The sequence below is a fragment of the Equus przewalskii genome, chromosome 5 (genome assembly GCF_037783145.1).
Source record: "Equus przewalskii isolate Varuska chromosome 5, EquPr2, whole genome shotgun sequence".
Classification (NCBI taxonomy): Eukaryota; Metazoa; Chordata; class Mammalia; order Perissodactyla; family Equidae; genus Equus; species Equus przewalskii.
The window spans coordinates 48,647,341-48,661,868 of NC_091835.1; the positions used below are offsets into that span (position 1 = coordinate 48,647,341).

The following is a 14,528-nucleotide window of genomic DNA, read 5'->3' on the forward strand; positions in this document are numbered from 1 at the left end:
ATGGATGAATGGATAAAGAAGATATGATATATATTCTGCAATATGGAATACAATTCAGCCTCGAGAGAGAAGGAAATCCTGCCATTTGTGACAATATGCTAAATGAGGGCATTATGCTAAATGAAATAAGACGCCAGACAAGTACAAATACTGCATGGTGTAACTTATATGTGAAATCTAAATAAAAAGTCAAGTTTGTGGAAACAGGGTAAAAAAGTGATTGCCAGGACCCGGAAGTGGCGGAAATAAGGAGAGGTTGGTAAAAGAGTACAAATCTTCAGTTATAAGAAGAGTAAGGCCTGAGGGTGTAACGTATAAAATGGTGACTATAGTTGATAACAGTTTATAGTATTATTGAAACTCGCTAAGAGAGTAGAACCTAAATGTTTCCACCAAAAAAAACCAAACAGGTAAATATGTGAGGTGATGGATGTGTTAATTAACTAGATGGGAGAAATCCTTTCACAATGTATACATATATCAAGTCATCATAACACAGACTTTAAAATCTTACAATTTCATTAGTTGATTATGCCTCAATAAAACTGGAAAAAAAAAGAGAGGGGGGAAAAATCATTAATGATCGTGAACAAAGGCAAAACCTTTGTCCAGTGGAAATGACAAGCAGTTTTAAAATGGTTAACAGCTCTGACCCTGGAGTCTAGTTGCCAAATTAAAATTTGACATCTCTTGCTCATGCACTGTTACTCCCTGAACCTTAGTTTCCTCTTCCATAAAATGGAGATGGGGCCGGCCCAGTGGCATAGTTGTTAAGTTTGCGCTCTCCACTTCAGTGGCCTGGGGTTCATGGGTTCGGATCCCGGGTGCAGACCTAGCACTGCTTGTCAAGCCACACTGTGGTGGCATCCCACATAAAATAGAGGAAGATTGGCACAGACGTTAGCTTGGAAACACTCTTCCTCAAGCAAAAAGAGGAAGATTGGCAATGGATGTTACCTCATGGCCAATCTTCCTTAAAAAAAAAAAATGGAAATAATTCTAGCACTATTTCTGTAAAGATTAAATGAGGCAACGTAGTAAAGAGCTAAGAACAAGAAAAAGTGTGTGGGGGGTGGTTCTTATAAAAAAGGCTAGTGCTGGTGAGTTTGTAGCAACTCTTGTACACTGTTGCTGGGAATGTAAATTGGTGCAGCCACTATGGAAAACAGTATGGAGGCTCCTCAAAAACTAAAAATAGAACTACCATATGATCCAGCAATCACACTTGTGGGTATAGATTTGGAGGAAATGACATCACTTACTGAAAGAGATATTTGCACCTCCGACTTTATTGCAGCATTATTCACAACAGTCAAGACATGGAGACATATATATATATATATATATACACGTACAATGCAATATTACTCAGCCATAGAAAAAAGGAAATCCTACTATTTGTGACAACATGGATGAAACTTGAGGGCATTACACTGAATGAAATAAGTCAGAAAGGGAAAGACAAATACTATATAATCTCACTTGTTTGTGGAATCTAAAAACCAGAACTCAGAAACAGACAATAGATTGGCGGTTGCTGGGGAGGTGGGGGTGGGGAGGAATGGGTGAAGGTGGTCAAAGGGTACAAACTTCAAGTTACAAGACGAATAAGTTCTGGGGCTCTAACGTGCATCATAGTGACTATAGTTAACAAGACTGTATATTTTAAGTTGCTAAGAGAGTAGATCTTAAAAGTTACCACACACAAAAAATTGTAAATATGTGAGGTCATAGACATGTATCATTTCAAAATATAAAGTGTATCAAATCATTAGGCTGTACACCTTAAACTTACACAATGTCTTATGTCAATTATATCTCAATAAAGCTGGGAAGAAAAGGTTTTTAAAAAGTGTCTAGCAACAGAGGATTTTCTTGTGCTCTGTGTAAGGTGATTGAAAGAGCACTAGCATGGGGGTCTAGAGACTGAATTAAAGCCCTAACTCCATGACTAGATTATAAATTGCCTTTTTACACACTTGCTCTAGGAATTGGAATAATTGGAAATGGAAATAATCTTTAAGATTTTTCCAGTTTTAAATTCTGTGTTCCTATATTAATGAAATTGAAGAAGTTTGCCATGAACTCCCTTTGTCATTTAATCCCTCTGAATCTTAATTTCTTCATCTGTAAAATGGAAATAATAATACCTATTTTAAATGGAACTTGCAAGACAAATCAGTTAATATACAAAATTACTTTATGATTTTATATTTAAAATTATTCAAATCTTATATTGCTTGAAAATGTTAAAGGAAACGTGTTAGGATGCCCTTCATTTCATTTTAACGGATTACTCCCTTATCTAAATATGTCCTCCAAATGAATTTTAAAAATTCACATCACTATGTAAAGCCTGCCTACAAACCCAGATAACCTCAAAATACAAATCTAAAACTATTAAATGATAAGACATGATTATACAAATGAAATATATGAATTTACATACGAATTAATATGCCATGTATTAGGATTCAGTTAGGCTAAATTTAAGCCCATTGTGGAAACATATAAAGATGATTGAGACTGTATAGTCAACTCTTAATTTGACTCATTTATGAGAGGATAAAATATATGGATAACATATCCTAATACAACCTAAAACTATAGGTAGTTCCTTTGATATCCACTTTAATATCTACTAGGATATCACAAAGCCAAACACTCACACACACACCTTCATAAACTCACTAACCTTCTGAGATGTTCCCAACCTCTTTAATAAGCCTAGAACCTGCATGGATTGGGTTATGATTGACAGATGGAGGAAAGATGAAGAAAGACTACAGATTACTGCCATTAATTCCAATTAGAAAATGATCTGGTCATGGATAATCATTGGAGAACATATGTTATTAACTGTTGAAAGAGTATAACATCCGTTAGAAAACAACATACCCTTCATAAGAGGTGGTTACGCCAGCAACTGGAGAGTTATCACAGATCATGAGAAAACACAAGTAATAGAGAAGATACTCAATTAAAGAAAACCAGCATCCTATGTGGGCAGCTTGTTTGACAGTAATCTTGAACTTCTTCATAATTAAACCACCAACTATATATCCAATGCATATTGGAGGTAAGTTATAAATACCTGTAAATGCAAGTAAAATAGTATTTACAAAGTGATTTAGTGAAGGAAAAATATGATATCTTTTTTATCTAATATGTATTACATAAGAAACCATTGAGGTCCAACTCACAATGAAGAAAGTTGATTTAATTTTGTCCCCACTTAGTTACATACTACACACAGAGAGATTTTAAAATGCCCCACAACATCGAAGTATATTTTGGAAGCCTGTTATCATTATTGTCCATTTAAGTAATTACAGTAGATTGTAAATTTCATATAGGCAAAGGTCACATTTATATCCCTTTTCTTAGGATCCAGGTAGGAGTGACAAGTCAAAGTTGACCAGTAATTTTTGCTTCCCATTCTTTGGAGTGAGATTATGTGTATGATTTGTGATTTATATGATTTTGCAGGTCTTTATTCCTACTCTGGTTGTTAAAAATTTGACCCAGCTCAAGGTAATTTAGAGGGTCATTTTGCTGAGCCTGTGATTGTCAAGGGTATTTAATTTTATGTCTTGCTGCTACTGACCAGCACTCTCCCTCCCCCAAGGAACCCCCCAAGAAAGGAGAAAAGAAGAAAAAGGAAAAGACAGCCCTAGACTGCATTCTCACAATGCCAGGGTCTGCTCATGGAATTACATTCTTGGCACAGCTTGTTAAAAATCCATTCCAGTGCCCCATACGAAAGAGTCTGATTTAGTATGTCTGAGGTGAGCCCCAGGTACCTGAATTTTAACACTCTACGTGGTGGGGATGCAGGTAGCCTGGAAATTCACTTTTCAAAACAGTAAAAAGATCAGGGTAGGGGTTAGTGTGGTCACAGGAAAATCAGAATGTATGGGCTGCAGAGACACCTCAAACCACCAGGGGGACCAGGGAACTAAGTTAGAATGAACATGGAATTCATGAATTGGAGCCAAAAGTAAAATCCGGTAGTAAAATGTGGACTCCTAGCGAGGTAACCCTGTCTCCCTTTTTACATTAATGGATTGCCTATATGAAAATTGTATCTAATTTGTGCATTCCCCAAGATTCCCACAAGTATTTTGAATTTACGTTCTGACTAAAGAGAGAGCAAAAAGGAGAAGAAAGCCAGGACTGCCTGGCTTCCTCCCTTCCTTACCTTTTCTTGATTTCACTGGAGAGCAGAAAGGGGAAATGAACCAGAGACAAAAATATTCTAACAGATTTCAATTTAGGAGTTTCCTGGACCCATCGTTACACTGTTCACCATTTCATGGGAAAAAGTGAGCTGCTAATTGGCAAAGAACAAACATACCAATTAAAAAGATTGCATCCGAAGATGATTTTCCATATTGTTGTTCCAGATATTTCGGCATGAAGGAGATCATATTAACAAATGCATTGAACTGGATCACACTTATTAGTATGAAAAGCATGTAAATTGGGTTGCATAAAAGACTTTTCAAGAAGGGTAAAAAATCTGAAAAAAGAAAAAGAACGAAACAATATCAAATTATCTCAGCTTTGCATTTTATGATTAACTTTTTCTGAAATATCAACCTCCCCTCCAAATTATGCTTTTCTGTTTTATAATGCACATCTGTTTGTTAATTCTTTTACCTCTTGAAAGCTAGAGTTATATCATTGTTTTAGCAGCTTCTGCTCTCTAGTGATGCAGTTGACTAGGTAGGGGTCAGAACACAATAGTTTTGCCTTCAGTAAATTACTATTGTGTCTTAAGGAAAAGCTATATATAACGTGACCAAAATATTGTCTGTGTTCACACCATTTCCTTTTCATCCTGCTCTTAATATCTTATCTTCTCTAGAGATCATCTAGCATGAAAGATACTTGTTCTGTTCTCTAAAGTCTGGAAGAAAATCAACGTGATAAAGAAGTTCACACTCAAATATTGATATTATCATTCCTGAACATTTAAAATGAAGATATATGTGGGAATTCATGAGATATAGATTTTCTCAAGTACCAGGTATTTTTCTGTTTCTTTAGAACAATAGTTTTGGTGTTTCTGCCAAAGGTTCACAAGAGGATGCACATTGAGACCACCTGAGGGTCTTTTAAAAATACCGATCCCCAGGTCTCAGTTCCTGAGATGCTGATTTATTTGGTATATACTAGGGACCATGTAAATGATTTAACCAAGCCTTTTCCCTGTTTGTGTGGACTGACAAAGCTCAGAGCCAAATCTGTGGCCCATCTTTAGCAAACGTTCTAGATTCACACTGCCTTTATTTGGGGTCAAATTCTCACTTACAGTTTCCTTTTCCTTTTCCTATCTTCAGCATGGTTTAATGCAAAGAAATGAATTCTCATTAAAGAATTCATATTTATGAATAAAGCACATGGCAGGGTAAAAAGTTGTGTTCAGAGCTCTTTGGAGCTTTGTAAGTCACCCATGTTTATTGACATCCCTGTCCTAATAGATGAGTCTCAGTGGTTCCAATTTCTTTTCTATATGTCTTATACTAAGTTAAGCTCTTTTCTAGTTTTGAATATTGATCTTGCAGACACTAACAATATTCTATGTTAAAATCCTCTATCAGTCCATATCAGCCCTTTGAGAAGAGCTGTTAATATAACCATGACGACTCTGAGAATTTGCAAGATTCTGAATTGGCTCCGAATGATCCAAGAGGTGTTAAATTAAGTTCATCTGCGATTTAAGCGAATTCAAAATGGTTAATAATAATTTTGTGCAAATTGGTACTATAATTTATGGCGGATGGTAGGAGAAGTAGGGTCAACAGTAATAATGCTAATAGTAATAGCAGTAATAATAATAATATATGCCAGAACTCCTTTTACCCTTACACGACAACTCTATAATACTAAGCACTATTGTTATCCACATTTTACAGTTAAGGAAACTGAGCCCCCACCCACCTTCTAAATAAACGTTCTTTAAGAATTCCAAGTCCCAGGCCACTCTTCATACTAATTAAATCAGACATCTAGGCAAATCTACAGAATTTCTAAACATCAATAATTTAAAAAATTTCCTACATGATTGCAATATGTGGCCAAATGTGAGAATCCATGTTCTTGAATACTACTTAGGCTATCTTAGCTTGGTTTCCCACAGAAATGCCTGTAAATTATGCTTTGAGAATCTATACAAAAAACCCTGTTACATGAAATATGCTCCTGCATTTACTGAAAAACAACTATGTGGTCAATATTACCTGTATCATACATCATATGATAATTTTTTCTTTCTTTTACAATTTGTTACTTGGGGAACAGTTTCTCTTTAAGATTTGTTATTCTTCCCTCCATCAAATATAGAGAATTATATGCCCTACCATGTTTGGGTTTTTTTTCTGCCTTAACTTCCAGGAGGCTCAGAACTAAGCTAACGTTCTTGATTTCAGAACTATATACTTATTTCGATTCATGTATATCTTTTCCTCCTTTTGTTCTTAGTTTGAATTTCTTTCTTTTTTGAAAATTAGGCCTATGTTGCCTGTAAAATAGATTTTTTAAGGCAAATGGGACCAAGTAAAATAAATAACTAAATTTATTGAGTGCCCAGATTGACATAAAATTTTATATAAATGCTGACCTAATTCAGCTTCCAAATTATACTACTTATTTCCAAGTGGAAGCATAGGAGGAATCAGACTAGCGAGACATTCTTAACTGCTGACTGTCAGTGACAAAGTGTCTTAACACAGCCTAGGATGTTATAGTGTTAGACTAAAATACAGACACATCTACATAAAAGAAAAAGTACATTATATAGTATTTAAAGTGTTTATACTTGCCCTTAGTGATTCCATCCTTTTCCTTCTTGACTTCTTTTTGTTTCTCTTCTTGGTCGTTTTTAACGATCTCAGCATTATTTGTTAGTCCTTCTTTTGGAGGCGTTTTGGGCAAAAAGAAAAAAGGGATGGCAGTGAGCAGATTCACTCCTGCACAAACCAGAAAGCCAAACCACCATGCACCAACCCAACGCGTATCAGTGGGAGTTATGGTCAGGTCCTCTGTAAAGAAACACACGCATTCTTTATTAGCTTAAGGTATTATCTCCTGTATGAACTATAGAAAATTATTAAAATTGTAGTTCTCAGGTTTTATCAAAGTATAGAATTTTATATAATTCAGATATTCATAAAACTTGTCTGACAATATGTGGTGTTACAATATTGTCTAGCAATAAATTAGTTTGACTATCTGTCTTATCGTGTAAGGAATTTATAAATAGGTATTCATTAAAGAACTACAAGGTCTATTTCATTATCCACAAATGATTGCTCAATTAAAAGAAATTCAGGGGCCGGCCCCGTGGCCCAGTGGCTAAGTTTGCATGCTCCACCTTGGCAGCTTGGGGTTTGTGGGTTCGGATCCTGGGCATAGACCCAGCCCTACTCATCAAGCCATGCTGAGATGGCATCTCACACAGCAGAATTACAAGGATCTACAACTAGAACATACAACTATGTAGTGGGGGGCTTTGGGGAGAAGAAGAAAAAACAAAAAAAAAAAGACAGGCAACAGATGTTAGCTCAGGGCCAATCTTTAAAAAAAAAAAAAAGAAATTCAAACCTATGTGCTTAAATCTTTTAAAAACAAGAAATATGGTTGTAGTGTAGTAGAAAGAGCACTGGCTTTTGAGTCAGAAGATCAGCATTTTAGCTTGCTCTCCTGCTCACTGATTTGAAATATTTGAGAAACTATTTAAACTCCTCCGCTTCTGTTTGCTCAGTGAAAGTGGAGATAATCTATCTAACTGGGGGTCAAATAGGTCAATGATTAACTACGATAACATCCCTGAAGATGCTCTGTGTCCTCTAGACACTGTCTAAATAGACGTTATTGAATTACCTGTGTTCACAGATCCAGTGTCAACATAAACGTTTGCACAAAATGATGCTAACAAAAGTCCAATCAGAGGACCAATGATAGCTCCTGTTTCTATAAACCCTAAAAATAAAGGAAAATATAAAGTTATAGTAGAGTTCTGTACCCGCATAGAGTTCTAATTCTATATAGAGTCTGAAAATTGGATTGTTTTTGCTTTAGATATTCAATTTGTGGGACAATTAAGCTTGTATACATATAAGTAGAAAGGTTGTTTCTGTAAATATTTAAAAAGGACCCTGATAATTTAAAGCCACTTTCTCTAGGCCTCCAAGTTCCCTTTCATGCTGAGGTCTCAGGTAAAGATTAGCTGTAGCAGCATAAGCTAGTATCATGCTATTGACAAAGTCACAATATAGAGCAAGATTCTTTTGATGGTTTCCATAGTCACATTTTTAGAAGAACTTTAAAGCAATCCATGTTATGATAAACTTCTTATGGCACATTCTTCAGAAAAACTTTGCTCCCAAATATTCAGTTTGAAACTTCCTCTGGCTATGTCCTCCCTATTAATGATACTTCTCTTCACTTTTATCATGATCTCTTTTCTTATCCTCCACATTCTTATATTCCATTTCCATCAGTCCCCCTTGTCCTCACTTGACTTTCTACTCTTCTGGAACTTCATCAGCAGTTATCTCATGACTTGTCTACAATTCAGAATCTATGCTGAGCTCTCTATGTTCACTGAAAATCCAGACATGAGCTTCTTCAACTTTCTTCTTCTTGACTTCAAAATATGTCTTCACCCATTGTCTCTGCCTTCTTCACAGTTCTATAGGCTGACCCACCTACCTGACTTCTTGACACTAATCCCTGCAGATCTTCTCTGAGGTCTTGCTCAACCACACACTCCCTCTCTTGTGTTTGTTCAATCTCTCCCATCCACTGATTTCTCCGATATCTCAAACACCCTCTGCTTTCTTTCCTTTCACCACTCTCTGCTTCTACTTCCTTACCACACACTCTACTCAAATCTTTTCACATTCTAATCAAAACACTCTCAGGTAGCACCAGTGATCTCTTGGTTACTTGTCCAGTGTCCTTTTCTGGTCTCCGTCCTCCTAACTGTCCATGTTACTTGACATTGCTGTCCGACTTACTTTTAACATTTTCCTCCTAAGACTTTCACAAAACTATACATTCATTGTCTCACTTTTTCCCCTATGACTACTCCTTCTTTGATTTTTCTTCCTCCTACTCTACTCACGAAGTTGAAGTGTTCCCTAGTATTTTCTTCTAGGACCTCTCACTATATATATGGTCTCCCATGGCAACCTCATTTCGCCCTCTTGGTTTCATTTATTGTCTCTGTATAAATGATTCTCAAACTTTGTATCTAGCTTTTATGTTCTCCCCTAAACTCCAGAGCCATACGTGGAACTGTTTCCTTGATGCATAGCTAATTGATTTATGCTTATGTAAGTATACACACACATATTTATTTATTTCATTTTTTCAAATTTAATTATACATACAATATTTTTCAAATTTCACCGATTTATAACTATGTAGTTGTTTATACACTAAATCTTATATGAACCATGTCATATTTATCTTAATATATAGAGAGATTATCATAGTAATTTATATATATTATACACCCTAGTATTTGTTGAATAAAGAAATATATATTATAACAAGGTGTTTGTTAATTTATTGCAGGTGAGCATTTGTATTCTTCAAAAGAAGTATGTTAAGGAATTTGAAAGGACTGAATAGAAAAACACTGTGAAAGATGTTTGCAAAATCAGCGAGTCATCAAAAAGTGCCAAAAGTTACTGGGAGTAATGATTATCCTAAATATTTTAATCTATCTTGATTATGTGTAATTTTGTTCCTATCTCCTCTCACCTTCTTTGAACTACTCTGGTTTTTAAAAGATATGTCTATTTAATAGCAAAGTGTTCCTATACTCAAAGCTATGATTTTGTAACCCACAGATGGAATAACTAAGGAATGTAAGTTATGCAATAATAAATTAAGAGTATTTCGGAGACTGGATGACAACATAAGAAGGTGGATCTTAAGTTGGATATCGTGGGAAGTGACATTGATGGATTTTACAAAAGGAAATTTCAAGGAAGATAATCAAAAATATGAAGATGAATACTTGCGAAAAATATGAAAAAGCCTGACTAGTATAGAGAGATTGTGGTGAAGAGAAACTATATAGGAAACTAAAAAGATAAACTGATTGTAAGCTATGCATAATAAATGGAGAAATCAGAGTTAATAAATAAAGAGCCAGTATGTTTCATGAACTTGGTAGAGAAGACATAATTAAAACAATGTTTGAGAAAAATTATACTGCACATATGTTTATAAGAAATTGATAAAAAGAAAATACTAGAGATAAACTGACCAAAAAAGAAGTTGTAATAACCTGCAGATGAAGTAATAGAGACCTGAACAAAAATAGAAGTAATGAAAATAGTAAGAAAGGTTTTGAATGTAGGGGAAATTTTAGAGAAACCTTTGGTAAATCTCTTAACAGACTGGATATAGAGTGGTGCTAAGGAAATGGAGAAGGCAAAGAGAACTCCAGGAAAACTAGATTAGGGTATTTTTAATAGTAAAAAGCAGATTTGGCAAAGGGTTTGTTTGGAGTTAGCATGTAATTTCTCCATTCAACAAACTTTTACTGATGGCCAACAGTGCCAAGGCACTCTGCTTATCATTCTGGAAATCACTGAGAGTCAAAATAAATAACTAATATCCACCTTCAAAGAATTTACTTTTCTGAAAAGAGGCTAAAGCAGATTTTCAAACTCACCAATATATAAAGGAGAGTTTTCAGATTTGGCAAAATCTTCTATGTAGGAAATACCCAAAGGCATGATGGGAGTTTCACCAATTCCACGTATGATATTTCCTACTAGTACATACACCCACATTAATGATTTAACTTCCTTCACACATTCTGCATTAAAAGAAAAAAAGGCATTGCATTAGTGTTTTGATAGTGAAGTATTAGCGATACTTAAATTGTAAGTTTTTGGTAAGCATTTTACAGTTCTTATGTGACCATGGCACCTTGTCAACCATTTATATTACTATGCTGGCAAGGAATCATTGGGCCATCCCTCTTGCATTTTCTGACAGAGAGCTTATGTATGGCCAAGTATAAGTGGTATGCTGGAGCCAGTTTCTACTGGGTTGGGAGAGATGAGTATACACCTCTGTTCCCAATTCAGTGTTTAGTGACAACATATTGGTAGTTTGATGGAAATAGTTACACAACAGAAATTGGCAAACACTAAAATCCAGGGCTTTTTATTTTCCCTCCAGAGAGCTAGTTTCCTGCAACTACTGAGCCCCGTTAGCTGCTATGAGTGCTACCCCATTTCTATACTAAATTTGGGGAAAGAAAAAACCCACAAATATCTCTACCGAGAATGTATACTATATTTATAAGATTTAAATAAGAGTCTCACTGAAGTTTGAATTCTCTGCAGCTCTAATTACTTATGGACACTAAAAATATTGAACTGGGTAGTAATCACATTTTCTCTATAATGCCTACTGTATACTGTAACCACCGAATAAGTTTTAATAAAGAAATCCATCCCAATCTTGGAGCAGCAGCTGCTTAGTAGAATAACAAAGACTAGTCCAAAGAGGATTGAAAGGGAGGAAGATAGGTAAATCTCTGAAGACTTATGTCTACTGTTTTTCCATTTTTGTTCTAAGCCAAAATAGCAGTCAAGACATGAGCACGCTCTGCAGGGTCACTTTTTCAGGAAAGTGAGTGACAACTTATTCTCATCTCCTACAAGCTGGCCAGGTGCCACCCACAGATGTGAGGGTCCTGAGCACAGCTGGGTCTGGAAATTTTTTATGAAATCTATCTCTCAGTCATTCCCAGTCCAAAAGGATCAGTTTCCATTTCTGGGGATTCGTATATTTTTCCCACAGTGGGCACAAGGATTTGTCTCTGGAGATCGTAGGCAAACTCTAGGCCCATGCTATGGCAAAACTAAAAATATCAGGTGATCAAAGAATCAATACACTCTCCTGGAACTACACCAGACTTGGGACGTTTTGATTTATCTACTACAAAGCACACTTTTTTAAAAAAGAAAAAAAGTAGGAAATAATAGGATCAGAGTCAGTCTTTGGCAAAAGCCAGCCCAAGGAAAGAACACAGGCCACTGTTATGTCACTGTTTTTCATTGTTTCCCCAGGGGGTTCCCTTGGCTTAGAGTTTCTGAGACAGCTATTCTTACACTCCCTGAAACTATTTTGGTTCCTTCTGATTCCATGCTGGCAGTAAAAATTCCTAGCCTTGAGAACCACTGTAACTTCCACTGATATGAATCCAGCATAAAAATGTCCCCATCATAGAGAGTTCTAGTCTGAGGTGAGTCAACAGGGTCACCTCCAGACTAAGTATCACCAGAAGATTGTATAGATGCCTTAGCATAGGAAAGGGTAGAGACTGGTATGTTGTTTTTCTGGGACTACAGGAAGCTCGAAGAAGCACCACTACTGTGTTGGACTGTAAAGTAATGTCTCTGGTAAAGAAGGAGAAGTAGGGCAGAAGGATAAGTTCCTAGTTCAGTAGAAAGAGAATAGAGTAAATCAGAACTATCGCGTACTTGCCTGCTTTCTCTTCTATAGAAGATTAGAGATAAAACTTAAATCCTTTGAACTTTGTTTCTATGTCTATTTCCTATTTACATGTTATATAGACCAAATTATCAGTGTAAATCTATTGTTCTAAAATGTTTGCTCCACAGAATTAACTCTACAGTAGTCCTTGAATGGATGTCTTTGATTTATTTTTAAATAACCATTTTAAACAATAGACAAGGCAGTCTTAATAAGTATATTCAAATATATATATTATATATAAATATAATATATTCTGTGTTATCAGACATTCCTAGTCTCCCTCGTGATTTCCAAAATCCCTGAAAAAAGAAAATATATTTTGCTCATTTGCCTTACTTTCTTAACCAAACCCAATAACTCAGAAAGTGTTCAGTTACAAATTCACTGAACAGAAAGCAATAAAATGAAGTAGACAACCTGATGGATCCTCTGTTGGTCTGAAAATCTGGGTTCCATTTTCCATACACAAGAAACTGTTTGAGGACAAATTGCCTGAAACTGAAACTGTAGATTCATATTCATATCTGTATGAACACAGGGAAAACATGTTCGTGTTAAGGAGCCAAAGAGGACAATGTGAGCATTGTGCAGATTACTCCTGTTTCACTTAAGACACAACATCCACATCCAGCAAAGTAGTTTTCTTTTCATCTTTGCTATCTGATCATCATAATATCACCAAAAAGAACTTGCCACTCGCTGTAAGCATACAATCTGTTGACAGCTAGCTTTCAATTATCTGCATGTGGATTATCTTCCTCTTAGATTACCTAACATCAACCTTCTGTGGTTTTTAGGTGATCATTTCCCGGAAACAATTACTGTGGGATAAGGAACAAAAACTAAGATAAATAATAGACTCTACAAAGTATAATTAAGAAGATAAAGGCTTTGGGGGAAAAAACACCACCACAAAACCAGGTTCCAACTTTGGATTCTCTGAGGTTTGCTCATAAGAAATATGCCATTGCTTTCTGGGAAGCCAAACAATAATTACTTCATGTACTTGTTAATCCCTAAGAAAAACAAAACATTTGTCCGTCATAATGAGAGACCTTAGGAGAATCTCAAACACTGTGAGAGCACAATGTAATGACTTTTTCTCTTCTCATTAGAACAAAAGAGTTAATAGACTGTGACCATTTGCCTTAGGCAAATTGCCACAAGATCCACATGCCCTTTCTCAGAAAACAAATTACCACGCACCAACAATGGAGGGAAATATGTCCAGCTAAGTCTCTCTTTGTTAGAAATTATGCTGGATTGGCTTCTATGTTTCTATTAGATAAGAGAAAGCCAAAGAAAATTTGCCCTTCTGAGTTCCAAATAAGCTAAAGAGTGTTATGCTTGGATGTCAACAATAGTCCTAATTTCTATGCTATGGAACATAACGAAAAGGGTCAAAATAACTTCCCATTAGAACAATTGCCCAGTCATGCCTGTAGAGTTTGACTGTGAACTGTGGATAAAGGCTTCTGTCTCCATACCCATGATCCAATGAGACATGCCAGCTTTGGGCAAAGAAATAATACCTTTGGCAGAGGGTGGAAAGAAATGTAAATAATAGCTGAATATTATTTGATGCTGTCTTGGACAGGATAGGAAATAAAAGGACAGTAAAAACTCTTTGCCTGGAAACTTCTGATTCCTTCAGAAATCCCTGAGAAGACACTATATCTTGCTCATTTGTTATCTATTAAAACCCAATAACTCATTCAAAGTCCATTCATCCCCAAAACATCAGCAAAATGGCAGTAAATTGATTTTAAAATGGAAAATGAAAAGGTATAATGCCACAAGGATAAAGAGAATGGAAGATTTGACAAGAAGAAAGAGTTTAATAAGATTTTGAAAATGGGAAAGCAGATAACTGAGTGGTCACTGAATTAGTTGATATGAGAAGAATGGCCCTAAGTAAGTGCCTACAGGGGAGCAACCAAACGTGTGCCACACTCCCCTTGGGAAATCTCAGGGAAGATACAAGATAT

The 14,528-nt window shown here is 35.8% G+C and overlaps 1 protein-coding gene across 50 annotated transcripts in view; it reads right to left on the bottom strand.

Moving 5' to 3' along the window:
* SLCO1A2 (solute carrier organic anion transporter family member 1A2) overlaps positions 1-14,528 on the bottom strand; it is a 118,272-nt gene that overhangs the window by 18,850 nt on the left and 84,894 nt on the right. For 36 of the 50 annotated variants that reach the window (XM_070620764.1, XM_070620786.1, XM_070620774.1 and 33 more), the window contains 6 exons: positions 12,958-13,064; positions 10,700-10,846; positions 7,888-7,986; positions 6,828-7,046; positions 4,358-4,522; positions 2,899-3,094 (listed from right to left, as the gene is read on the bottom strand). In XM_070620764.1, coding sequence (XP_070476865.1) covers positions 2,899-3,094; positions 4,358-4,522; positions 6,828-7,046; positions 7,888-7,986; positions 10,700-10,846; positions 12,958-13,064 — 933 coding nt within the window. The remainder of the gene's footprint in view (positions 1-2,898; positions 3,095-4,357; positions 4,523-6,827; positions 7,047-7,887; positions 7,987-10,699; positions 10,847-12,957; positions 13,065-14,528) is intronic. The other 14 variants (XM_070620781.1, XM_070620782.1, XM_070620795.1 and 11 more) reach the window with 4 other exon arrangements.